Below are 25,575 nucleotides of genomic sequence, written 5' to 3'. Positions count from 1 at the left end.
AATTAATTAATTAATTGCAAAAAAAAAGAAAGAAAGAAAGCATTAGACATTGATCAAGTCCCTTCCCAATTCAATTACCCCTACCCACCCCAGAAATAACATTCTGAACTTGGTATTTATCACTCTCATGCATTTTTACGCTTTTCCTATATATGTATGTATCCAAAAACATATTAATAATTTTTGCATGATTTCAAACTTTGTAAAATGGCATCACACTGTATGTACTCTTCTGCATCTTTCTTACTTGACAAAACACTTTGGAGAGTAATCCTTGCTGACATATGTCACTCTAGTGAATTCATTCTGGTTGCTGCAGATCACAGTTCATTGCAGGAATATTCACCACCATCTGTATCACAAATTTTAAATTCATTTTCCTGTTGATGAATTTTTCAGACGTTTCCAACATGTCACTGCAATAAATACGCTTGTAGATGTTTGTCTGGGGTATCTCTGGTCACAGGAGACATTGCCCAAATGACTCTGCAACACTGGTACACCAATTTTATATTCCCAAGGTCAGTGTTTAAGTATTCTTTTTGTATCTTCATCATCTCCTGGTATTGCTCGACTATTACAGCGTCACCAATCTGATGGGGATGAAATGTTATCTCCTTGTTATTCTGAAAATCATTTTTAAATGAGAAAATACATTACTAATAAATGCAGCTTAGTGGGCAAGAGTTCTCAACAACACATGGGAGTAGAGTAAGTTTTCCTTGGATTTTCAGGAAAATAATACAGAAAGGATACAGAAGTGAGCAAGGGTACACATAAAACAAGACTGGCCATGAGCTGATAATTGTTAGAACTGGGTGATAGGTGCATGGGGGTTCATTATCCTATATTCTCCACTTTAGTGTATATTTGAAATTTTCCACAATACAAAATTAAAATAAGGAAAAGCAGCAGCTGCATTTGGAGCAAAGAAAACGCAACAAAGAGGAGCCCCTGTAACAGTGGAAGGAAGGCAACCTTCAGAAAGGGCAGAGCCTGGAGCCGCAGGTAGAAGAGGACAAAAGGAAGCTGGAAGAGGGGGCTTTCAAATTGTGTTGTGATTTAAGTCAGAAGAGTTAGGAACATTATTTCTCAAACTGGTGTTTCTGATGACCCTTTACAATACTGCAGCACCTAATAAAATGTTATCAGATTTTAAACTAGGATTGATAGAATGATCACCATTCAAAATCACTCAAGTGTTTGTTCCATGAAATTTTACTTTGAATTACAGAACATTTGTTTTCATACTCCCAAGTTTGTTGTTTAATATGTGCATGAATTACCTGTTAACATCATTAAAAAAAAAAACACACACACAACTTTTTAGTGAAAAAAAAATGGTCCTTAGGCTTTTAAGTCTGGAATGACTTCAGTAAGGATAAGAGGTCATACTGTAGGCTTTTGAGTGAAACTGGAATCATCATGAACCATATTAGAATTCTGGATGCCTCCAAGCAGGTAGGACCTGAGTCCCCACGCTTACAGGGCAGGGGTCCAAGCAATGGAGTTGGTCAGGATGCCTGGGATATAAAAGATAAACCCCGAAGAAACACAGTGGAATTCTAGACAGAGCAAAACTTGACCTGAGAGGGAGCTAAAAATTCCTGTCACATAGGTAGGAAAAGGCAGATTAGCTCAACTGGATTAAGAAAATGTGGAAAAGGGAAAGCCTCAACCAGAATTATAGCCAGTGGTTTTCAACTGGGACGTAGGATGTCTGAAGTGTACTGAATGGCAGGGCGTGGCAGCGGCAGGTGCAGGGCAGAGGCTTGGCCGCAGCGACATCAATTACGGCTCCAGCGGGCCTTGGGAGCTCAGGGCCACCAGGGCCACCTGCCATCGAGCCTGCAGCAAAAACCACTTAGCAAGTCGTTTCCAAGTTCCTCGGAATGCTGTTGCCTAAAATCATCTCACACACGTGTGTCCCACACATCTTCACTCATAGTCGTCACTCGCCCACCTCTGCCCCTGAAGCAATTATCATTAACCACAGGCATTTAGCAGCCAGTAACAAAGCCCACAGGTCCGGAAAGCACGGTGTGAACAGTGAAAGGGGCCGGGCTTGTAGCGCCAGCTCCTCTGCAGAGGCAATGCACTCCAGAGCTGAGGTCAACCTGTCCAAGGTCACACGACCAGTTCCTGACAAAGGGACTTAGAGAGGCCAGGTCTCCAGATTCCCAGATCAGTGCTCTCGTCCCTCCCATGGCACCACGCGGGTCCTTAGTTCCCCAACCAGGGATGGAACCCACGCCCCCTGCGGTGGAAGCACGGAGACTTAACCACTGGACCGCCAGGGAAGTCCTGCGCCTCCCTCTTCTAAAGCATCCTCCTTGCGCTGGAATCCCGGCAATTGTTCTGTTCACACCCCTGGGCCACTGAGATCTCATCTGGATGGACACTCGTGGCAGGACCTTCAGGGGCCTTGACTCACTCCCCTGCAGTCCTTTGTGTCCTCGACTCTGGGCCGCTCGTCAGCAGCTCTGTCCTCTTTTGTGCATCTATTCCTGCCAGTCTAAGGGAGCAAGCAGGAAGTTTCCAGGCCGGGTGCTCAGAGGCTGACCGTTCTCAGCAGACGTCACCTGGTGCCGGCCTGCCCCAGGGGCACCCATCCATGCCTGGTCCTCCTGGGGGGGGGGGGGTGCTGGGCAGCAATCAGATCCGGGGGTGAGGAAGGGTGGGGAGCTGAGGCCAGGTTATAGCTGCAGGAAGGGACTTCACGCACTCAGGAGGATTCCCTGTGGGCAGGGCGGTTGGCATCCAAATCCCTGGGCCACCGGGATGTTGTTCCTACTCCTCAGTGAGGAGCTAAGGGCCAGGGAGTCAGTGACTCACCCAAGGTCATCAAGTCAGTAGGAGTCAAGGCAAGGGCAGCAGCCAGGGCGTCCCACTCCGAGGGCAGGGCTCGTTCTGCCCCCACGGGCGGGTTTGCCAGCGGGCTCTGACCTCCCCAAACCTGTGGCCCCAACGTGGCGAGGCCCCTCTGCGGTCCACGTGCCGCAGGACAAACAGCTGCGCACTCTCACTCCGGCTATCACTCCTTTAGAAAGGATGGCCTGTGCTTCCTTCCATCCTGACCCCTACCAAGAACACCACTCCGGAAATGTTGCCACAAGTGAAGAAAAAAGGACACCCAACCACAGGTCCTCAAACTCCTCCTCTCCATCTCCCCCAGAGGCCGCACCAGGGCGAACTGCATCCACCGCTACCATTTACGGGCTCTGTCAAAACCTCGGCACGAAACAGGAGAAGAATCCAGGCCACCGCCGTCGCTGGGTGCCTGTTCATCAAGCTCCAGCCCTGAGACGCCCGTGAAACCGCGGCCGCCAAACGGCTGCCCAGGCCCCAGCAAAACGCCCTCCAGCGCGGAGCCTGCCCATGGCTCCCAGTGGCTGCCGCTCCCGCTGCCGCTGGGGAGAGGGCGTCTCCAACTCCAGCTCTGGCCTGAAGCTAGCCCACAGGGCCACGATGGCTGGGGAAGGGAACAACGCATGTGCAGAATGTTCCGGTGTCCACCCTGCAAGAGGGCCCCGGTTACAGCAGCGCAAATCCACGGGTGACTGTGAATTGCGAACCGAGGTGACGGCCAAAGGGAAAGCCAGCAAAGGAGGACGTCCGTGGAGTACACGGCCGTCAGAGGAGAAGGCTGCCCTGCCTGGCCTTCCCCGTATCAACTGGCTCCAAACACTGAAACCTCTCCAGACACCCGCTGTTAGAAGGGCCGGCTCGGGACTCGTTAACCATCCGCCACTAAAACAGCAGCGAGTGACACTACAGTCTGACCAGAAAGGTCCGAGATTAGAAGTCAAATGCACCGGGTCCCTTTCATTCTCTGCTGGTGGGAACGTGAGATGCGCCTCACCATGGGAAACGATCTGGAAGTTTCTTATAAAGTTCAACACACTCACCATATGGCCCAGCAATCCCACTCCTGGTGTTTACACAAGACAAATGAGAACCTACGTCCACACAAAGACTGACACACAGAAGAGCAGCTTTATTCATAATAGCCTCAAACTAGAAACAGACCGAACGTCCATCAGCTGGGGAGTGGAGAAACGAACGGGGATACATTCATGCGATGGAATACTACTCAGCAATCAAAAGGAATGAACCAGACCCATACAACCACATGAATGAATGTCGAAAGCACTTTGACGAGCGAGAGAAACCAGATTCAAAAGACTTCGTACTGTAGGATTCCATGTGGACCACATGCTGGACAGGGCAGAACTGCAGTTACAGAAATCAGGTCAGTGGTTGCTAGACCTGGAGATGTGGGGAGGGAGCTTTTGGGGGTGATGGGAGCATTCTACATTTGTCTGTGATGGTGGTTTCCATGACTGTTTACACTTGTCAACACTCAACGAATTATACACTTAAAATTGGTGAATTTTGTTGTATGTACATTATACCACAATAAAGCACATTAAAACAATACTAGGTTCCTTTTCCTTAACTGGAGCTCAAAGAAGTGGCCCATGCTGGCTGTGACTTGGAGAAATCACATAACCTTGCCGGGCCCCAACTATGCCATCTGTACAGGGGCTGCCTCACGGTCCCCTGGCTCGAAACGACAAGAATGAAGTCGGAGGATGTGAGCGAATGTACAGACCTGGGGGTCCATGAGCGTCAGCCTCTGCCCACCCGCCCTCCCCAGTGTAAGTGAGCGACTCCACTGACCCACAGCCTTCAACCAGCCGGGGCCGGGGATGAGCCGGAGGACCCGGTGAGGAACTGAAACACTGCGGAGGGTGAAGGACAAAGGCCGCAGCCTGGGGGGGGAGGGGGGGAGGGGGAGCTCGTGGAGGCGGCTGCTGGGGAAGGGGCTGAGGCTGGGGACAGCACAGAGGTGGGTGGGACAGCCCCGCGCTTGACCATTTTGCTCAAGGCCGGCCTGGCTGCGGCCTCCAGGTCTCTCATTTCCTCTCCTTTAACGAGGGGTCACAGAAGTGCTTTCCCACAACGGCATCATCTCCCTATAAAGTCGTCAGCTTAAACACAGAGCCAAGCTGGGGCAGGACAAAGTCTCCTTTATGACACATTGCGGTTCATCCCCACCCCTTTGAACCCTTGGGCTCTGACACAGAACACAAGCTCCAGCCACTCCCCGTCACTTCCCACAGGCGCCAGGACGCAGCATTCCTTTCCCTGGCTTCTGGTTAAATGCCATCGTCAGTATCTTTAGGAGGAAGCGGGGGGACTTGGGGGTGGGTGGGGGTGGGGTCAAAAAGAGAGAATGGATCCAAAGGACTTCTAGGAACTTTAAAAGGCTTGGAAATTCATGGTGCCAGTTCTTTACTACGTCTAATTTTACTCTGAAAGTTCCTCTTAACACAAAACATGTTCCAGCCAAGACAGGGTTAGTTTGGGCTCATGAATAATGAAGGCGAGGGACTGCCCCTGGAGGCGCAGTGGTTAAGAACCCTCCTGCCAATGCAGGGGACATGGGTTTGAGCCCTGGTCCGGGAAGATCCCACGTGCCGCGGAGCAACTAAGCCCGTGCGCCACAACTACTGAGCCCGCGCTCTAGAGTCCGTGAGCCACAACTACTGAGCCCTCGCACCACAACTGCTGAAGCCCGCGCGCCTAGAGCCCGTGCTCCGCAGCGAGAAGCCACCGCAATGAGAAGCCTGCGCACTGCAATGAAGAGTAGCCCCCGCTCGCCGCAACTAGAGAAAGCCCACGTGCGGCAACAAGGACACAACACAGCCAGTAATTAAATAAAATTTTAAAAAGAAATAAATTTTAAAAATAACGAAGGCAAGAATTTCCTCAGTTCTCTGAATGGAGCTGGAATGAGGCAGAAAGCGGCCCCAGAAGAGAACCCACAGGAAACTAAAGTTGCCCGAGGCAGAATCAAGTGAGCTGTCAGGGGTGAAATGCAGAGAGGGCATTAGCTGCAGACAGCTAAGCTGGGCAACAAAGGAAACTGGGAACAAGACTGCGGGTCCTTCAGGAAAGCCGGGTAGAGCCTTCTTGCCTGTTAGATGCCTGTGTTTCAGGTGACACCCAGTCGGGTAAGGCTGCTATCTCCGCAAACCCTCCCCGCCACCCAGTGATAAACCACTCCCTTTCTCCAGGACGGTCTAATTACATCCTTTTTGCTTGACACTCACAGGGCCAGGGCAGGTTCTCTGGAGTAAAGCCCAGTACGGTACACAGAGGATGTCAACACTGCTCCCTGAAGCACTGGGAGAGAACGCAAAACGAAGGAAACCTTGAAGAACAGGCAAGAGACAGCAGTGTTGACAGGAACAGGTGCTGGAGGAGATGGAGAAGGGGGAACAATGGTTGACACACTGGGGGACATCAGAGGCGGAGGTGTGGCAGGTGGTAAAAGAGGTGACTGCTGCAGGGCAGGGCAGGGGAGACCCAGGCAGCACCACCCAGACCATGGCGGGAGGACCCCTCAGAGCCACCCGATGCTGTCAGCATGAGAGAACACCAAAGCTGGGGAACGCCCAGGGGCCATTTGCTCAAAGGCTCAGAGATTTCACCCACAATGGCCTCGCCAAGACTGAAACAAGAACAGCAAGATATCCCGAGGGAGGTGACAATGTGGTCCAAAGGTGGTGTCTTAATGGCTCAGCAGTATGTACTGTGGCCTAAATCCAACCTCCAAATGACCACGTTATCTAAGGCCAACCTGAGGCCGTCAGCTGACCAGGGCGGCACCCTGGTCCTGAACAACAATGGTGACAACTACCACTTACGCAGCATCTCCCACATTAAGACTCTCCCCTACGGTTCCATTCAAGTCTCACGATAACCCAAATGAATGGCTCCTGCTATGTTCGGATAAGGAAATGGGCGCTTAGAAGAGTTAAGTAACTTGCTCCAAATCACACCGCTGGCTGAATAACCAATGCTTATCGAGTGGTGGTCGGGTGGACGGATGGATGGATGACTGGATGGACAAAGGAAAGGCCAGGCTGACAGACAGCTCCTCTTGGGACTAGACTTGGCCCTTCTGCGCCTGTCAGAGGAAGCAGGGAGAGTGGTGGGTAAAATGAGCCCATGAACAGGACAGCATCGACAAATATATATGACAGCCCTATTTTGCTGAAAGTGGGGGGAAAATAAAAACACCAACCCTCCACGAGAAACAGTCTGTCCCGGTCTTTAAATTTTCAAATCATAAAGAAGAGCCCCAGTGGCCCACGCCGGCTGTCCCCAGGTCTGAAGGGTTTTCCTCCGAGTATTTATTTGCAGAGTCAAAGTTCTCAGTTAGAGGAGAAACAGGACACAGCAGAGATTACATCGGAGCAGGAGAGGCGCCGCACAAAGGCCCTTCCTTTGTGTCTAACTCTGCTTTGTTTAAAGCAAGATCAGATTCAGCATCTGCACTTTTACTCGCTGCCTGACGAAAACCAGATGCCAAATGCCTCGCAGCACTGCGTCGGGGCCCCTGCCCTTCGGAAAACGACTTGAGTCAGGCGGGCCAAATGCACCCGGCACTGAACAAAGCGCGCCTGTGCTTCAAGGGCCGAGATCTGCGCTCCTGAGCCTTTAAGAAAAGGCACATTCGGAATCTTTTCAGGCTAGGAAAGGTGAAAAAGACGGGCTTCGTACCTCATTCTTCGTCTAGTCTAGAGGCCTGGAACTTTTTCCTGAAGCTCCACCTATAGCTGGATGGTTGAGATGCTCAAGCTGGTCACCAGTGGATACCAGTCACCAAAACATTCCCCTCTGCAAGCCACTGACATTCTGGTGACCGATGGGAGAGAGCAGCCATCTTGCTGACACGGCTCAGGGACAAGGATTCCCCCTAAGCTAAAGGGCCTTGGGGGTGGCAGTAAACTCACCCTCCAAAAATACTCAGAGCCCCAGAGAGAGAATAAACACCAGCCAGCAAGCTCTAGCTCCTGGATCTCTGAGCAAATCAGGTCAGAAGTAAATCAAGTCAGAACACAGATCTCTGAGCAAATCAAGTCAGAAGCAGATGGAAAAGTGTAACCTGAAGACCACTTATCTATCACCTGGATCACAAACAACCGTCAGCGGCGCCACCCTGTTACAGCTCCAGACCTGGCTTCCCCAAGGATCCCCAGCTAAAGGTGGAGCGATCCAAGTCTGATTCTGGAAGGAGGGCACTCCTCCCTCTGTGGCCACACCCCCGGCCCCTGGCCCTGGGCCCCAAGGATGCTGTGGCAGGGGAGGACAAAATGAAGGAATACAGGTTCTTAGCTGCCTCGGCCAGGAGATGACACCTGTCACTTCCTCACCCGTTTCACTGGCTCACATTAGTCACACAGTGTCAAAAAATCTGCACAAATTTGGAGGGGTGTGTGCACATCTGGTGAGCTGTTGTCTCTGCCACATCGTCTAAGTCCTAAGACTTCTCATTCCCAAGGTCAAGCCCCTATTTTCAAATGAATTCAAGGTCTCATCACTTAGAGCTTCCGTCATTACCTCAAAACCCCAGTGGCAAAAACAGACAGCATCTTCCTAAATTCGGTCCCCTCTTCCAAATTTCCATTTTATGTCAAGTCATCACACTCAAACTCCTACAGTCATCTTCTAGACGCAAGATTCAATCATCTCTTCATTCAATCCTCCCTTCTTTCAACAGTTACTTTCCTTTACAGTTTTCCTTTGATATTTTCCCCCATTTCCTACTACTTCCAACTCAAATCTCACCACCAACAACTGAATTATTCCAGGAGCTTAAACTGGTCACTCGGCTTTTATTTTCTTCCCTTGCCATCGACCTGGTACGCGGCTGCCTAATCCTCCCTTCCAAGGTCCACTTTCTTAGTTTCTCCCCCGCTCAGGGGCCCACAGTCCTCCCCACTGTGTAAATCAAGGGTCACCTTCTAAGCCTGCAATTTGCAGTGCTCTAGAATCTGCCTGTGGAATTAGGCAGGACATAACCTCCCTGTTCTCTGCCACAGCCATGTCCACTCCCATCTCCACAGGTCTGTTCATGCCACCCTCCTACTCTTCTTGTGCAAATCCTAATCCTACCTCATGATCCACTCCAAATACGACCTCCTCACCTGACTCCTTCCCACTAACATACTTAACCTCCTTCTCTTCTGGTTTACCACAGGGCTAAGCGCTGTCTCTGCCTAGTGTGCCTTCTCATGAGAATCTACATTGTACTGTTTTACAAGTGTAAATCCTATTTCCGGCTCCTTTGAGGGAGTGTCTGATGTAGGTTGCCTTCAACTGTACGTAGTGGAAAACGGCAATTCTCTCACCCGGAAGACTGGGTTTGCCTCTTGGTGGGTGTTCAACCAAGAAAGACACAACAAAGCCAACACTCAGGAGAAGGAAGGATTTATTACTTGAAGCAAGTTAAGGAGAACACGGGGGGGTCTTTCCCAAAGCAGTGTCACCCTGAACAGCAAAATTAGGATAGTTTTAAGCTCAGGGTACACTGATATTCATGGAGGGGCTTGGGTGGTTGAGAGTCTAAGCTTTAGTTGACTGAAGTCACGAGGGTCAGAAAAGGTCAACAGCATCATCCCTTAGGCTCCAGTTGATCTGGTGGTTGAGTGCTTCAGGCTAATCTTCACTATTGAAAAAGAAGTGGGAGTCTTTATAACTGATCTATTATCTTTGTTATATACTTACTATCTCTCGCCTGGTAACAGTTCTTGCATTCTTTTGTTCCCTTAAGATTATTAACTACTGAGGTCTGTTCAAGGGCAAGCACTGTGGCCAGGCTCAGATCCCAAAGTAACTTAGGCCAAAAATGGCTTCTCTTATGTCAAGAAAGCCACGCCTGGTTCTTTTCCTCCGGGAACTCCTTACCCTAACTGCTTACAATTCCTTCGGCTGAAACAGTGATGACAGAAAGTGCAAGGTCGGCCTGCTCAGTCTTCAGTGCCTCTATCGTCAAGGACCCTGGTTCTTCCCATCTTTTCCCCTCGGATGGCCTCAACAGATTTGCTTTTCCTCGTGGTGACAAAATGGCTGCCTCTTTTCCAAGAATCTAGTGCATGGAGCTGTCCCTTCTGTGTTTCCTTTTAAGAGAGAAAATGTCTTTCCCAGAATCCACTCCCCAACCTCCCCAGAGGACTTCTCATATCTCACTGGCCAAAACGATGTCACACGCCCGTATCTAGACTATGGGCGTCCATGACTGGCTTGGACCCATCAGTTTTTACCATGGAGCTTAAAGCAGAGTTACCTTTCCTTGAGTAGTTGGCAGGGAGGTGGGGAGGGAGGCATGACATTCAAAGGAAACCAGAGCTCTGCCAACAAGAAGAGAAAACAAATGGCTGTTGTGTAGGTAACCAACAGTGTCTGCCACGGGCAGGGCCCGGCGTCATGCATCCTTGCGTCTTCCCTCCCTGGCCACACCCGTCCTGCACTGGCACATATGGACGCTCAACAAATATCGGTGGAATTCAGCCAAACGAGGAATTATCCTGTGGGTGTGAGAAAACAGTGAGCATTACAATAGAGTGGCACAATTGGACATTTGTGCATAGAAAGTGGAAAGAGGGCCATGAAATCCAAACAGATGCAAAGAAGTACTTAGCAGAGGAGGTGGGGAAGCTCCGGTCCAAACCCTAGGCTGGGCCTGACTGGCCTGACTCCCAGTTCCACATCCAGGGAGCGGGCCCCAGGCCAGAGGGCTGGGCCTCTCCCAGCAGGGCCCAGCTGGGCCTTCTCCTCATTTCAACCCTTGCTTCCACTGGGCCAGGGGTCTACATCCAGCCCACAGCCTGTCAGGCACAAAGGAGGTTCCCAATGAGGCCTGCCAGTGCCTAGCTGCTCTCTGGGCACATCATGGGCACCATAACTCTGTGGACCAAGAATACCTTAGCACAGGAGGTCTGGGCTCTGAAAACAAGTCCTCCCTTCACTCAGGGTCAGGGACAACTCCTTCAGCTGGGCTCACAGGTCTCTGCACCCTCGTTCCTCTTCAGGCCACCCTGTTCCTATCCTTGCCTCCCAGCTCAGCTTTCCAGCACATTCTCCCAGATTCTTTGGGCTACGGACAGCAGTCCAGACCCCAAAGGCACATGCCTCCACCCTTGAGTGGAAAATGCACAAAGAACTGTATAGAAAATATACTGAACACAAGGCTCTGAAGTCTCACAGATGCCCTACGTCTACATCACAGGTCCATGAGTTTTTACCTATTGGAAGTTTTGGAGTTCCTTTTCAAATACTGTAGAGCTGGGATTTCAGTGGCTAAAGAAAACTGTGTTGAATGCAGCCACTCTCAGAACTCATGACACGTATGCAACATTCGATACACAGTGACGGAGCAATATTAGGTCGAACTGTATGACACTGCCGATATTCGACCGTTTTTGACCTACGAACATGGCAATGTCACACAGTTCAACCTAATATTTACTCTGTGCCAGGCAACTGGCTTGGGACACCATGACCAACTACACAGCCATACTCCCTGTCCTGATGGAACTTACAGTCTAGTGCATTAAACCATTAACTAAAAAGTCATCTCGGGTGGGAGGGAGGGAGACGCAAGAGGGAAGAGATATGGGAACATAAGTATACGTATAGCTGATTCACTTTGTTATAAAGCAGAAACTAACACACGACTGTAAAGCAATTATACCCCAATAAAGATGTTAAAAAAAAAAGTCATCTCAGTTTTTAAAAAAAAGAAAAGAAAGGAATACACAGTTTAGCTGCACTATTATAATTAATTATATGCGTATTTATGTGTTTACTGCCTGACTTCTTTGCACGCCTATAACCCACAAGGATGGCTCTGTCTCCTCTATATAACACACAGCCAAACACGTAGCAGAAAGCACTGGATATCTGTTAAACTTATTAATTCATGTTACAGTAGACAAGTGCAGGTGCTGTGGAAGCATCCGGCAAAGTGATCTAACTAATTTGGGGACGTAAGTGTAACTAATTTGGGGACGTAAGTGTCAGGGCCTTCACCAACTTGGAATTTCTAACATTGCTGATAAGGCTGAATTAGGTCCTCGAAAGACAGCTCCGTATACCACACAGATACTGCCAGCAGCATAAGTACATGGGGTTTCACGGGGATTATTTAAAATACTTAATAGAACAAACTGTTTTTAAGCACAGCCCCGTATTTCAGAAATGCCATTTACATAAACAATTGGTACGTTAATTGCAAATCATTCTTATTTCTCTCCTAAAGCAGGATGCCCCCAGGATCTTCAGTAGGTGCTCTATTAGCCTAGTCTGAGTTCCAGTATTTACTTAAAAGTACGAACAGCGAAGTTCTGGAGAAATATTTGGTAACTCGGACATTTTTCTAATTCAGACTAACCTTCCTCGTTAGTCTACGTTGTTAGGGATTTTACGATCCTATTAAGACGAAGCATCAAAGGCTGCCCTTCGAGGAATGTTCACCAAATTCTTTTGCAGGACACTTCAGGCAGCGAGAACCAGAGCTAACATCAGAGAGCGGGTGGGAAAAAAAATAAAGAAATGACAATTTGGAGAGCAGCTGTAATCCAATTCAGCCTAATACGTGACACCTAGATGAAGTCACATTGAAATTCCAAGCAAAGCACGTGAAAACTTTAGGCCCCGCACCCCTGATCTTTTGATTGACCTGATGTAATTTCATGAAAAACATCGGTGAACACCACTAACCGGCAGGCCTCCTATCTATTTTGCGGCATCTCCGTGAGAGCCAGCCCTTGACACACTGCAGAGACATCAATGAGCCTGGACGGTATCTTCATGCGTGTCTGGCCCGTCACTGCTCGCTGTACCAGCACAGAGATTTGGTAAAACACTGGTCACATTCATGGAACGTCTTAAACTCTCTTGACATAGCAAATGATCAGCAGGCCCTGTCCCCATGCCAAAGGCAAACAAAACTCTGTCGCCAGCAAGGACACCCGGTCTCTCCGAAGGACGCCAAAGTCCCTGTCCTGCCTCCTTTGCGGAACCTTGCCAATCTCTGGGATGCAGGCATGATCAGGGGCTAGGGGAGATTATGCTCTGAATGTCTTAAGTGATTAGTTACTTAAAATCCTCCACCTGACTTCAGTCATTCCCCGTCGCAGATGACAGAGAAAAAGCCTACTTGATTAAAGCCTGAATGCCTATACATTTAAAAAAGGGAAAATATGCAGAAGAAAACAAGAGTCAGATTACTGATGGGCATAGCACCAGCCCCAGGACATCAGGGGCTGCTGAATAAATTATGACAAGGAAGCACATACATTAACCATAGATTCGCCAGAAATGCCTCCGCCCTTCCGGCTCTCACAGTTACTTACTTTCCCCCAAAGCATAGATTGAATCTGGCCTTGTCCTCAAGCGTGGCCTGGCTCTTCCTAGATTCCAAATATGGGAAATTACAGCTCTTCTGTGGTGGGGTAAGAGCGGGAAGGCAATGTTTGTGTTGCGTAACGTTTTAATTAAAACAAAGACGACGTACCCAGAATTTCTCTCTTCTGCTGGGAGAGTTTTCCAGGCCTCCTTCCACTCTCTCCCCATCCAGGCCATCAGTCTTTTCATCACCTCCAGAATAATTCCCCTTTTAAATAAGGGGATTATGCATAATGAGATCTGCAAAGAGTCTTCTAAAATAAATTCAAGTCTAGAGCCACATTCGTTTTCACCTACTTTCAACCTTCTTAGAAATCCACACTTGGGCGTGGGGGGTGGAGTGGATGGACCTGGACTCGGAGTGTGAGAGAGAAAGGGGCTACGACGCGTGCTGCTTCTCCCAGCCGAGGGGTGCGGGGACACCCAGCTAAAAGTCATCCCCCATCCTGACACAGGGAAGGAGAAAGACCTGGGCCGGTGCTCCGAATGCAATCTTGCTTTTTTGTAATGCAATACCAGTAGACAGATTGCCAAACTCTCCAGCAAGCTACCTTACTGTACTGAAACATCAGAAGACCTTAAGAAACTGCTCAGCAAATCATCTCTGAACAGCGTCAGGGAGGGTTGTCTAGCTTGGGGATGAGCCAAGAACAAACTTATCCGCACAGTCCCTCCTCTAATAAACCAACAGATGTGTCCATCTGCGAAGCAGAACCCCCCCAACGGACCATCCATCTCCAGACCAACACAAAACCACCGCAGAACAAAAGCACTGCGGAAAACCAGAAAGGTCTCTGAGGAGAGCTGCTCGTGGGGAGAAGGCTGGCCCTGCGCACAGGCTCCTGGGAGCAGCCCTGCCTGCTCCGGGGCTCAAGCCATCGCCACCGGGCACAGCTTACAACCTGCCTGGGACCTGCAGACTTAGAGTACGTGGGCGAGAGGGGAGAAATACCAGGGACGAGGGAGAGAAGCGCAGATCAGGGCTTCTTAAGGTTAACCCCATGTCGAGGGAAGGCCCCCGGGAAGGTGCAGATCTGGAAGAGTCCGTCAGTGTGTCCCGTGCCACCCGGCTGAGCTAACCCAGCAGCTTCCGGAAAACAACCGTGGTGAGAGCCTTGGGCTCCGGACAGGAGTTAAGGGAGGCCAAGTACCACGTAAGGGTGATCAGCCTTAACACCACCATACCCCTAACACCAGGGTCCTCAGCAGAAAGCTGGCTGTGGACGCTGTCTCCTATCTGATGGCATGCAAAGTATGTGACTATTCTAGGTCTCCTTTGTTCTGACTTCCTAGAAGTTCAGAGCTAAGTATGCAATTCCCAATTCCAATACAACATCCCCAGCAGTTAATAAGCACGTCTCCCACCATCATTGGTACCCTTCTCCTACTCCTATAGGCCCTTCACCAGGCCTGCCCAGGGCATGTGTAATTCATGGCTGCTAATGAAGAGTTGAGAACAAAACAGGAAGAAAAGATGTAAGAAATAGTCAGTAAAAAGACTTACCTTAGGAAAAGAGTTTCCTTACGTCAGAGTGTCTTTAATTAATCTTTCTATTTATTGAAGATTAAAAATACCTATCAGGTGACTACTTAAAATGTTCATTATGATTTTAGCTTTCGGTTCTTGGTATTTGAGATAACAGAACGATGACTGCTTGTAACAGGCACTCAAATATTTGTTGAAGGAATAGATGGAAGTCTTTTCAGGAAAGTACTGTAAGGAGATTCTAGTGGTCTCTGGATGGGTGGTAGCCAGGTCAAACCCTGATGTTTAAGAAGGCTTGGCTGTGATATGTGAACCCGACAACCACCCCTCCAAAACAGCGACTCTTTTAAAAATCAGGTCTAAAGGTGAACCATCCAGGAAACCTGCTTTTGCCCCCAGGGTTTTAAAGAAAGTCACACCAGTGAACCTGAGAAGTAACCAAACACTTTGAAATGATCATCTTTTTACAGCAATAGTTGCTCCTGCAGGGTTAAAGAAAAAACATTCTCTTCCTTTGGGTTAAGGCCTTGAAGGTCTGGTAGCCAGCAACCTTAAAGGTTACTCCAGTCCAGCTCACTCTAAATGGAAGAATCATGTGGGAGTTGAAAACGCAGGAAAACGTCTCATTTTTTTCCTAGTCTATGAACAAATAAGAACAGTTGATTGAATTGGATACAAAATCCAGTATTTAACGACTGTCCTCTTAACAAGTTTTGAATGGGCTTTATTTTAATTCAAGATTATAACTAAGACGGTCAATAAAATATGTGTGTGCTTAATTTGTTAAATGTATGTGTTTCTAGAGAACATATTCAGAATAAACAAGTCAATTATTTCTCTTAAGTACATTAAAACTTAAGGGTAGTGTTTTTATTATGACTCTTGCTCTTGATACAGCAAGACAAAATCATTCTGTTATATAGCTATTGAATAAGGCTCACTACTCCCCAACGATTTCACCAATTACAGCTTCTTCTAGCTATAAAATAACCAAATCAGTTCTGATATGGCCATAAAACTGAGACTGAAAAAACAGTGGAATAAATCACCCCTTTAAAATCAAGTTGTTGAACAATATGTTCTGTATGAGTCCATTTATGTCAAAAAAAAATCTATATTTGTGCGAGTATATGACTAGAAATTATAGAAAAAAAGCCGGAGAGAACATAGTGTATCAAACTGTAAAGAATATATTTCAGACTCAACAAGGGGCTCAGGGCAGAGAGGAGAACTTTCACTTTTTACTTTCTGTCGATACTGTTTGGATTTTTACAACAGAACTATATTCACATGTGACTCTGTCCAAAAAATTAGAAGTCAAAGAAACAGAGCAAGCAAAAATAAGCTATCTTGTGAAACTGCAACTTACAGCTCATCACCTTTCTGTTATGTAACATTCTACCCTGAAGCACTTTATTTGTTTTAAATTATGCCAAATCTTCAGTGAAAATCGAGATTTCCTTCCTGATGGGGGTGCTACATCTAAGAGGTTGTGAAATTTCATTCTCTGGAAGTCTTTAGAAAGGCTGGGTATGTGGGGTGGGGAAGTGGTAACTGGCCAGGACAGGGAAGGTGGGGTTTGCCCTGAAGCAGCGATGGTTACTCACACACAGGTCTCCAGTTCCTGCTCCTCCTAAAAGCCCTTCCCAGCAACAGGTCAAATCAAGGTTGCCGATGCAACCAGTTGATGGGCAAAAACCCCTAAGTAAGTTACACAAGTCCCTTAGGGCTCTCAAAGTAACACTTGGGGTGAGGAAGCTGGCCACCTTACAGGTTTCAAAAACACCTCACCATGATACCACTTTCCCTAAGCTGCGGACACAGGGCTAAGGTACCTAATGGGTCCAGGCTATGTCTCCTTTGGTCACTGGCAACCCCGAGCACCAAACTAGTTTTGCTTTAAAACTGGACTACTGTATCAAATGTGAGGGGTCACACTGATTATCACGTAGAAAAAACAGATTAATACTACTTAATCAATGCTGCCTGGCTGGGAGACAGAAGATTTCAAATTTATGGGGCTCTTGGGGGAAGGAGAGTTAATAAAGGGGGTCCCTGAGAAGGAGGTAGGCAGCCCATCTCATGACATGGCTCGGTTACCAACATAACACAAGCAGGAGCCAGTGCCCAGCTGAGAGCAGAGAAGGTGTTTGCAGAGGCTGCCATGGAAAAGGAGCAGACCGTACCCCAGAGTAGCGGAAAATGGGTGTTACGAGCAAAAGCAGAAACAAATACATGAAAATAACACCAACTTAAGGCAATTCTGAACATACTCCACCATATCAAAGAATCATAATGGGGGACTTCCCTGGTGGTGCAGTGGTTAAGAGTCCGCCTGCCAAAGCAGGGGATGCGGGTTCGAGCCCTGGTCCAGGAGGATCCCACACGCCGCAGAGCAACTAAGCCCGTGCGCCACAACTACTGAGCCTGTGCTCTAGAGCCCGCGAGCCACAGCTACTGAAGCCCGCGCACCTAGAGCCCGAGCTCCGCAACAAAAGAAGCCACCACAACAAAAAGCCCACGTGCCACAACAAAGACCCAACGCAGCCAAAAATAAATAAATAAATTTATATAAAAAAGAAAGAATCATAATGGGAAAGTACGCATAGCTGGTATCAGATTTCTTCCCTCTGTTTTAATAAAGGGAAGGTCTGGGGACCTGTCAGTTGATGGGAAGAGGTCCCACGAGAAGACTGGACACCAGTCTCTTTGAGTTCACAGTTTTGTTAGAATGTCTTTGCTCTGATGATGTTTTGATGGACACACAAAAGCTCTTCCTTCGGTACAGAAACAGGTCCCCTTCACTTCCACTCTGGACCCCCCACCTCCAGTAATGCCCCCTGCCCTCCCTGCCACTTCTCCCGCTGGTCCTCTAGGACACCTACCTACAGCTCTCTAGTGTCTGCCACCTGTCTCTGATCCAAATACCTAGACCTCACACCAACCGACTGTTGCAGTTCTTCCCACCAGCACCTCTAAGGGCCCAGGCCCACTGACACTCGGGCTTCTCCACCCCTTTAGAAGTCTTCTCAAAACAGCCCCTTGTGCCCCGGTGTCCTCCACCCCACAATTCTGCCAGGACCTCACTCTCCTATTACTTAAATAAATGCCTAAAATTCCCGCCCATCCAGAAAGCCCTTCCAGACTGACCACTCGAGAGCTACTCCAGTCGCATCCCTCTCCTGGACAGAGCATTCCCTTCACTCCTCCTGCTAAGCTGAAAGCAAGACCAAACTTGCCTCGCCTCTCCTTCCCCAACAAGACAACTGTCCTTGGAGAACACGTGGTATATCACTGTCTCCTTGTCCACCTGCAAAGTGATCTACCCCTTTTTTACCCCAGGCTTTAGATTATCATCTCCTAGAGGGGAGGGACATGGTTGTGTTCCAGCAAAGCCTGCATCACCTGGATGAAGGGAAATAGGGTATTCGGGTGAATTTCATAGAGGGTTAATAGAGGGTTAGGCAGAACCTTTGTTTCAACTCTCATGATCATAAAACTTATTATAAAGCTTTTTAAGATACATCTGACCACTTCCCAGGCTGAGTAGAGTTAATATAATTTAATCTTTGATTCAGAATCTTGCAGTGCCCCCAGGCTCATGATTCTCTCCTGCTACTGTAATTACAGATGCAGAAGATGTAGAGACTGGGCTGATGGTGGCCTGGAAGCCAATTTCTAGAATCAATCCCTGCTACTACATCTTGTGATTTTCACCTTTCTGAAAGTGGAGCTCAAAAGTAAAAACAAGGGCTTCCCTGGTGGCGTAGTGGTTGGGAGTCCGTCTGCCGATGCAGGGGGTGCGGGCTCGTGCCCCGGTCTGGGAGGATCCCGCGTGCCGCGGGGCGGCTGGGCCCGTGGGCCGTGGCCACTGGGCCTGCGCGTCCGGAGACTGTGCTCCGCGGCGGGAGAGGCCACAGTGGTGAGAGGCCCGCGTGCCGCCAAAAAAAAAAAAAAGTAAAAACAAAATCCCACTTATCTGGGATGGGATTCTAGTTAAGGGAGGCCCATTGTCATGGTCTTTGTTAAGTGCCTGCCACTGTGGCCCACAATTAGTCACTTAATAAAAGGGTCTCGATGAGGGAATTTGGCAACATGTGATTTTCTACAAATATAAGCTTGGTTTTCATGCAACCATTCATTTCTTTGAAAAATCAGGGTCATTCACACACAGGTGTCCTAAATTTCCTTAAATTAAAATCCAACCCTTTACAAGGAATAGCTGTGCTCACATCAAAGCAGCAAAGAAACAGGTGTCCAATCACGGTGAATGAGGAACTCCCAAAGGAACCTACAAATACTAATCAAGGAGCCATAATTCAGGATGCACAAGGCCAGGGACCATGGGAGGCCAGGAAGTGGAGCCACTTCATCTAGTTCCCAGGCCAGGGCTCAGTGGAAGTGGTCTGCCTGGGCTCCAGGCAGACCCAGTCTAAGCCCAAATCCCAAACTCATTACAATCTGAACTAATTCTCTGTGTCCGGCATCATCCCACATGAACTGGTCCCTGAAACTACTGACAGTCATTTCTCCAATCCCTAAAGGGCCACTCTGCCACCACTATGACTGCTGACTCCTCTGCATTGGCAGGACTCTCATGGGAAGAGAATGCCCTCCCCATCCAAAGACTGCCCATTTCTGAAAGCCCAGCCCAAGTCCTCACGCATAGGTCTTTCCCAGTGACCTATGGGAAACAACAACCAGTGACCACATTGAACTTTACCTTGAACTTCCCGGGAGTCCATGGACAGACTTCAGGAGGTATGTGAACTTGAACGGGAAAAAAAATTACATCTTCGTTTTCACGAACCTCTAAGTTAACTGTTCCTTAATTGTGAATGTAGGCAAGCATCATGGTAATGTTTCCAGGACCTGTGACTGTCACAATACAAATCATACATACTTTCATATCACATCACAGTGGATGCAGATACCTCAAAATATCATTTTCACCCTTCACTACAGCAAAATTATGTAATTGTTAGATCTGCTGGTAGGTCTTGTTATTAATGTGTTATTAAAGAAGCACCCTGCTGTACCATAATTTTAAATATTTTGATGGCAGCGTTTCAATATAATTGATTTTCTCTGTTATCCTAAGTTTTTATTTATGCATTTGAGAATGTTATCCTAAGAAGGGGTCCATAGGCTTCACCAGGCTGCCAGAAGGATCCACGGCACAAAAAAGGTTAAGAACCCCTGGTCAGTGGAGTAAAAGCATGAGCTCTATAGCCAGACAACCTGGATTCAAAGCCAAGCCCTGCCAATTTCTAGCTCTTTCCCTTTGAGCACAATGATTTGAACTCCCTGAGCCTTGAATTTCCTCATCTTGATCGAGGGAGTCAATATAGAAACAACACCTACCTTGTGAAACCATTCATTCATCAAAAATTTAACTGAATACCTACTTTGTGCCAGGCACAAGGCTGAGTTCTGGGGCTACAGTAATGAACTGCACAGAGATGGTCCCTAAGCACTTTATACGGAAGATCATGCTCTATAAAGTGTTTGGCTGTGACTGGCACATAAGCATTCTATAAACACTACAGTACCACTGTTAAAACCACAATATTGAGCATTCAATTGTATGCTGATTTGCGTTGCTTCCCAGGTAACAAGTGTTGGTTCATCTAGCTCACGCCTTCCCAAAAAGGCTTCCTGGAGGCCCGGGGCGGGGCCTCATACTCAGAGGGGCAACTTGTTAGATGCAAGAACACAGGATTTGAACCAAATGGTCCTGATTTCAAAACCCTGTTCTGCCACTTCCTAGCTTTGTAACTGTGCCAGAGACCAAGAGCTGTCCCCTCCAAAATTCTGTTCTCTCCTTCCCCTACAATAATAGAGCCCCAGTTTTGGCTGGATACTTAGAATTAAGGATGACATTTAACAGCCTCCGTTGCAGCAAAGTATGGTCATGTGATCAAGTTCTAACCAATGGGGATATAAGCAGAAGCAATGTGTGCACGACGGCATGCCCTTCACCAACCCTTTTCCTCCTTCGTAATGGTTGGGACTAGCACAGCCATCTTGGACCATGAGATGACCTTGGGAATAGAGGCATGCACTTGGAACAAGACAGAAAGGACCTGGATCCCCACCCCTGTGGAGCACCATTTCAAACGATTTCAGGCAAGTTCCTTAACCTCCCTGGACCTCAATATCCCCATCTACCAAAGAATGATAATATAAGGTGTCTAGCTGGCAAGACTGTTTGAGGATTTAATGAGATAGGACTTGCTTCACAGTAAGGGCTAGAGTTAGGAGAGGTGGTAGTACTGTTATTCTCTTGCTGCAATGACAAATGGAGGGGATTGGGACATCTTAACACAGCCCTGGGTGCCCAGGGGTGGCTCAATGATTCACACAGTTGAAAGGCATCTTAGCAAGCCTAGTCCTGACAAGAATTCCCTTCTCTGGCACCCTTGTCAAATGGTCCCCAGAAAAGGGAAGGGCACTGCCTCTGGGACAACTGTGGGGACAGTGGTGTTTGTTCATCCGTAAATCACGATCTTCATCCTCTTCCTTCCAAACCCTTCCCCCGACTACCCCAGGCCACCTCGCTGCTCTCCACTTCCTCCTCCTTCTCCTCTGCCTTTGATCACCCAGTCCTGCCTCTGAGCTCACTCCCCCCAGAACATCAAAGTCTCTTTCAATCTCTTTTGGAAGCACCCTCTGGCCTCTCCCCTAAGAAGCCTTCCCTAACTAACTGGGAAGGTCGTGATCGCTTCCTCAGTCCCAACCTATTCAAACAAGAGGCTTTTCAAACTCTACGAACGAATTTCTCTCCCACTGGAGAAGAACACAGATGACCATCTGACATCTACAAGTTCTCTGTGTTGAGCCAGGGATGTCCCCATTACTTACGTTTTTCATTGCTAACACTTTCAAAGCTATTTCATCTTGTTTGCCACATCAGCACTGGTCTGGAAGGCCTAACTCCTCATGGTTACGCAAAATCGAAATCTGCCTTATGTGCCTACAGCTTATATTCAACTCCCCTGATTATTCCCTTCCTGCTCTTGCAGACACAAATGCTATTGTCTCCCCCACAGTGCTGTCACCTTCCCATGTCCCTGTCACTCACACAGGCTGCTCCCTGCCCCGGGCCTAGGCACAGACACAACCACCCTCTTCTCTCCTCATTCCCTCTTTCACACTCAAGCCACGTCCACACCAGCCCCTGTTCTCTACTCATCTTCTGCCCCTCCGGCTCCATCCATTCTCAGTAGCGGAGACTCTACTATCCTCTTGGCTCAACCAAGCCCATGCTTAAGACGGCTTTCGAACTGGAATAAGGGTGGCCATGGCAGCCGATGGTTGCCTAGTTGGGTGGGGCACCCAGAGCTGCAACAGGACGGAACAAGACACGGTGGTCGAGAGGGCAGGAATCGGTACCCAAGCAGGCAGAAAAGGAGGAACCTGATCCAAGTCCTAGACGTCGGTAACGGAAGGGAGTGGAAAGCACGGGTCTGATTATGTCGAGGGAGTCACAAGCATCTCAGATCTACCCTGTACGCCCCTCACATACTGTCACAGGGTTTTCTCAAATTGCCACTTCTGGAGGCTGGCAGCACCTGTATCAGTCTCACTTTGCAGAGCACTTAAACTGGTCCTACTTTTTACATACAAAATTTTATTCCAAGCGTGTGACCCACCCGGACACAAAACCTTGAGAGTCTCTGCTATTTTCAATTCATATTACACATTCATTTTCATTACACAGCCAGAATGCTGACACATGAATCCGATCACACCAGATCACAAGCAAGAAATAAGACCCCAACCTGGGTTCTGCTCCCTCCACAAAGACCTTCTAGTCTCCAAGGTTAACAAAGTAGTAGCGAGGCCCCCTCCGTGCCATGCTGCCAGCCATCGAGTGGTAAGAAAGGGTGAGATTTCACCAGTGGGGATCAAAAACCCAGGCATGTCCAGAGTTCTAAACCTCCCCACTCTCACCCAGGTGTGCTCTTCGGCCGCCGTTCCCCTCTGACACCACCTTGACACTCATTTTCCTCCGTGGCACCTGTTTATACTTGAGGCTGGGAGTGGAGGAAAGATACTAGTGCCCAGTGCCAGGGCTCCACTCCAGGGTGGCCCAGAGGGTGAACAGAAGGGGAACCAGCCAGCAGCCTTACATTTCTGGAGCAGCCAGGAGAAACAAAAGGCACAAATGTCACATTGCCTTGTTTGCCCATTGGTGATTCCTTCTCCTGCCCTGGGCCCCACCCTTCCACTCAGCCCTCTTTCCCGCCTTAGCCACACCATCAACCCCATGCCCAAGCCTCCCGGAGGGCTCGCCTGTTGGTCCTCTTGTATCCACATGAATCGCTAATTACTGATTTAAACCCACACACTAAGTGAATGACAAATACCAATACAATACTTAGGACTGGCGAATGGAGAGCTACCTGTCTTCTTGACTCTGCCTGAGCATACAGGAGACACAGACACTGTATCCTGACCCACACCTGAGCAGAAGACTGACTAAACTTGCCACCAGACTGGGTGTCCCTGTGAGCGCTGAGGAGGGGAGGGCAGAGCTGGCAGTGATGAACTCACACACCGGTTCTCCAACTCAGCTCCACACTGGAATTGTCTACGAGAGCTAAGACTCATGCCTGGGTCACCTTCCCAGAGAACCTGGTTTAATTGGTCTGGGGCCGCTGCCTGGACATCGGGATTTTTTTAAAGCTCCCCCAGTGATTCTAACATGCTCCCAAGTTTGAGAACCACTGATGGCTCATACTTACGTGTTCCTGACATTTTTCAAAGCAGTCAAGACCTTCAGGACACCTTATAGCCTTTAACTGTCAAGACAGCCCTTGGCGGTACACCCCATTTTACTGTGATTCAGACGTCAATCATAGTCAGACTGAGATCTGAACTCAGGTTCTCCACCGCAAAGTCCACTCCTTTTCCACTCTTCTGTGAACTCTTCTTGCAAGGGTGTAGACAACACATGAAAGCAATCTCCACTGCCACTAGATCACAAGTAAGTCCCATAAATGCAAGACACCTAGATGTGGAGATGCAAACACCACAAGCAGCAGTGATAACCTCTTCTGAATGCAGGGGACTGAGCTGAACCCAGAGGGCAGTGGGGTGTGCTCACGTGCGAGGTCTAAGGCAATGGAGGGAGAGGATGCATCAGATCCCGGGCAGGGAGCTTATCCTAGACCCAAGATGTGTCCTGAGATACCACACTTAAGAGTAAGACAGCATTCAGTGGCATGGAAAGCACTGTTGAATGGGAGAATGTCGGGCAAAGGGGGGACTCTTCAATGGGAGGGAATCTTAAGAGAGGTGTCAAGGGTTCACCTCTCAGACCCCAGTTTCTCCATCCCGATCTAACCATCCTAACCTTCTGTGGGTCACAAAACCCAATCCTAGCACAGCCCCTACCAGGCACCACTCCTCCAGTCTCTCTTCCCCCCAGAACTACAATCTGAGCTTCTTTGGTGAGGGGACATATGACTAGACCCTCAAACATTTTTAGTCTACTGATCACTTAGGTAGGGCAAAGCATCCCTTCAACCCCTATTCCACCCATGCTTACTTCCCCCTCAAAAAAACCAAAAAACAAAAAAAAAAAAAACACCATCATTATCACCAAACCAACTTTCCTGAGAGTGGGAATAACGCTGCCACTTCGGATCGGATTAGGAATTGATGTGGACTGACACAGACATGAAGACGCGGAAGCACCATGTTTATAAAAGACAAGAAACCAATCCACGATCCACACGGAGTCCCTAAAGCGTCGACATAGATGGGGGACCCCACGGCGGGGCCCGGGACAGACACTGAAGGACAGCAAATGTCCCTCCTTAAAGACAACAAACGATGGGCCACCTTTCCTCCTGGGTCAGAAATGGGGCTCTATTCCAACCTGTGACACACACCGCTGCCTCCCGGGGTCCCCCAAAGCCGAGTGTTGATGGCAAAGAACCACAAGGAATTACAGGAACCAAGAGCAGGTGAAACTTTCACATCGATCGCGCTGATAGGCAGCAGCCACTTACCCAGCACAGCCAGACAGCTCAGCACTGGGAGAAAGCACTTCATGTCGGCAGCTGAGAGGAGACACAACACAGGGCGCTTCCTCTTCTCCCAGCACTTAATCTCTCATTTCTGGCAATCCACTTAGAGCTCCAGAAGACAGTTTTGGAAAGAGAACTTAACTCAGGGAATGAGAACAGGTTAAAGAGCTCAGCAGGAGGGAGTGGGGGAGGGGCGGCGGGTGGCAAGTGTTAAACTCCCCTAGGCTAAAGGAAGGGTCCAAAACAATTCGGACGGCGCTGGAGGCTCGTGCCACATCCTGTGCCTTGTGGTTTCCACTGTAATTGTAGATTGCGGTGGATTAATCCTCAAGGAAAAGGAAAGAAAGAGTCTGAGAAAATCCTTTCATCCACTGATTATACAGAAATGTCCTTGGCTTCGCAGTGAAGGTGTCTGTAATCTCCCTCATTCGGATTCCCCAAAGGGAACGGGGCAGGTTTTGTCAAAACCTTTGACAGCCAAATCGCCCTGGTCGGCATCGACTGCTCTGGGTTTCTTCATCAAAAAGTCCGTCTCCACGCATGATGGTGGATCACGGGGCTACCACCTGCCCCAGACCTGCCCGCAACACACGAAGCAAGTTGGCGTTCTTTCGGCAGCCCTGAAGCGGTCCCACAATGCCAGCAGCTCTCTAAAACAAACACAACAGAGATTTATCAAAGGCAAGCACGGCCGCCGCAAAAGCGAGAGGGGCAGAGCGCCAAGCTGGTCCGGGCACCTGGTCCTGGACCAGGACGGTCAACCTTTGCAGTCTGACCTTGGCCAAG

General features: G+C 48.7%; 1 protein-coding gene across 1 annotated transcript in view; it reads right to left on the bottom strand.

Moving 5' to 3' along the window:
* IGSF3 (immunoglobulin superfamily member 3) overlaps positions 1-25,077 on the bottom strand; it is a 98,323-nt gene extending 73,246 nt beyond the window's left edge. The window contains exon 1 of the mRNA XM_082664686.1: positions 24,772-25,077. Coding sequence (XP_082520812.1) covers positions 24,772-24,814 — 43 coding nt within the window. The 5' untranslated portion in view covers positions 24,815-25,077. The remainder of the gene's footprint in view (positions 1-24,771) is intronic.
* Positions 25,078-25,575: the final 498 nt, after the last annotated feature.

Source organism: Grampus griseus (genome assembly GCF_964374135.1).
Source record: "Grampus griseus genome assembly, chromosome: 1".
In the NCBI taxonomy this organism is placed as follows: Eukaryota; Metazoa; Chordata; class Mammalia; order Artiodactyla; family Delphinidae; genus Grampus; species Grampus griseus.
This window is presented reverse-complemented; position numbering and strand designations above follow the sequence as displayed.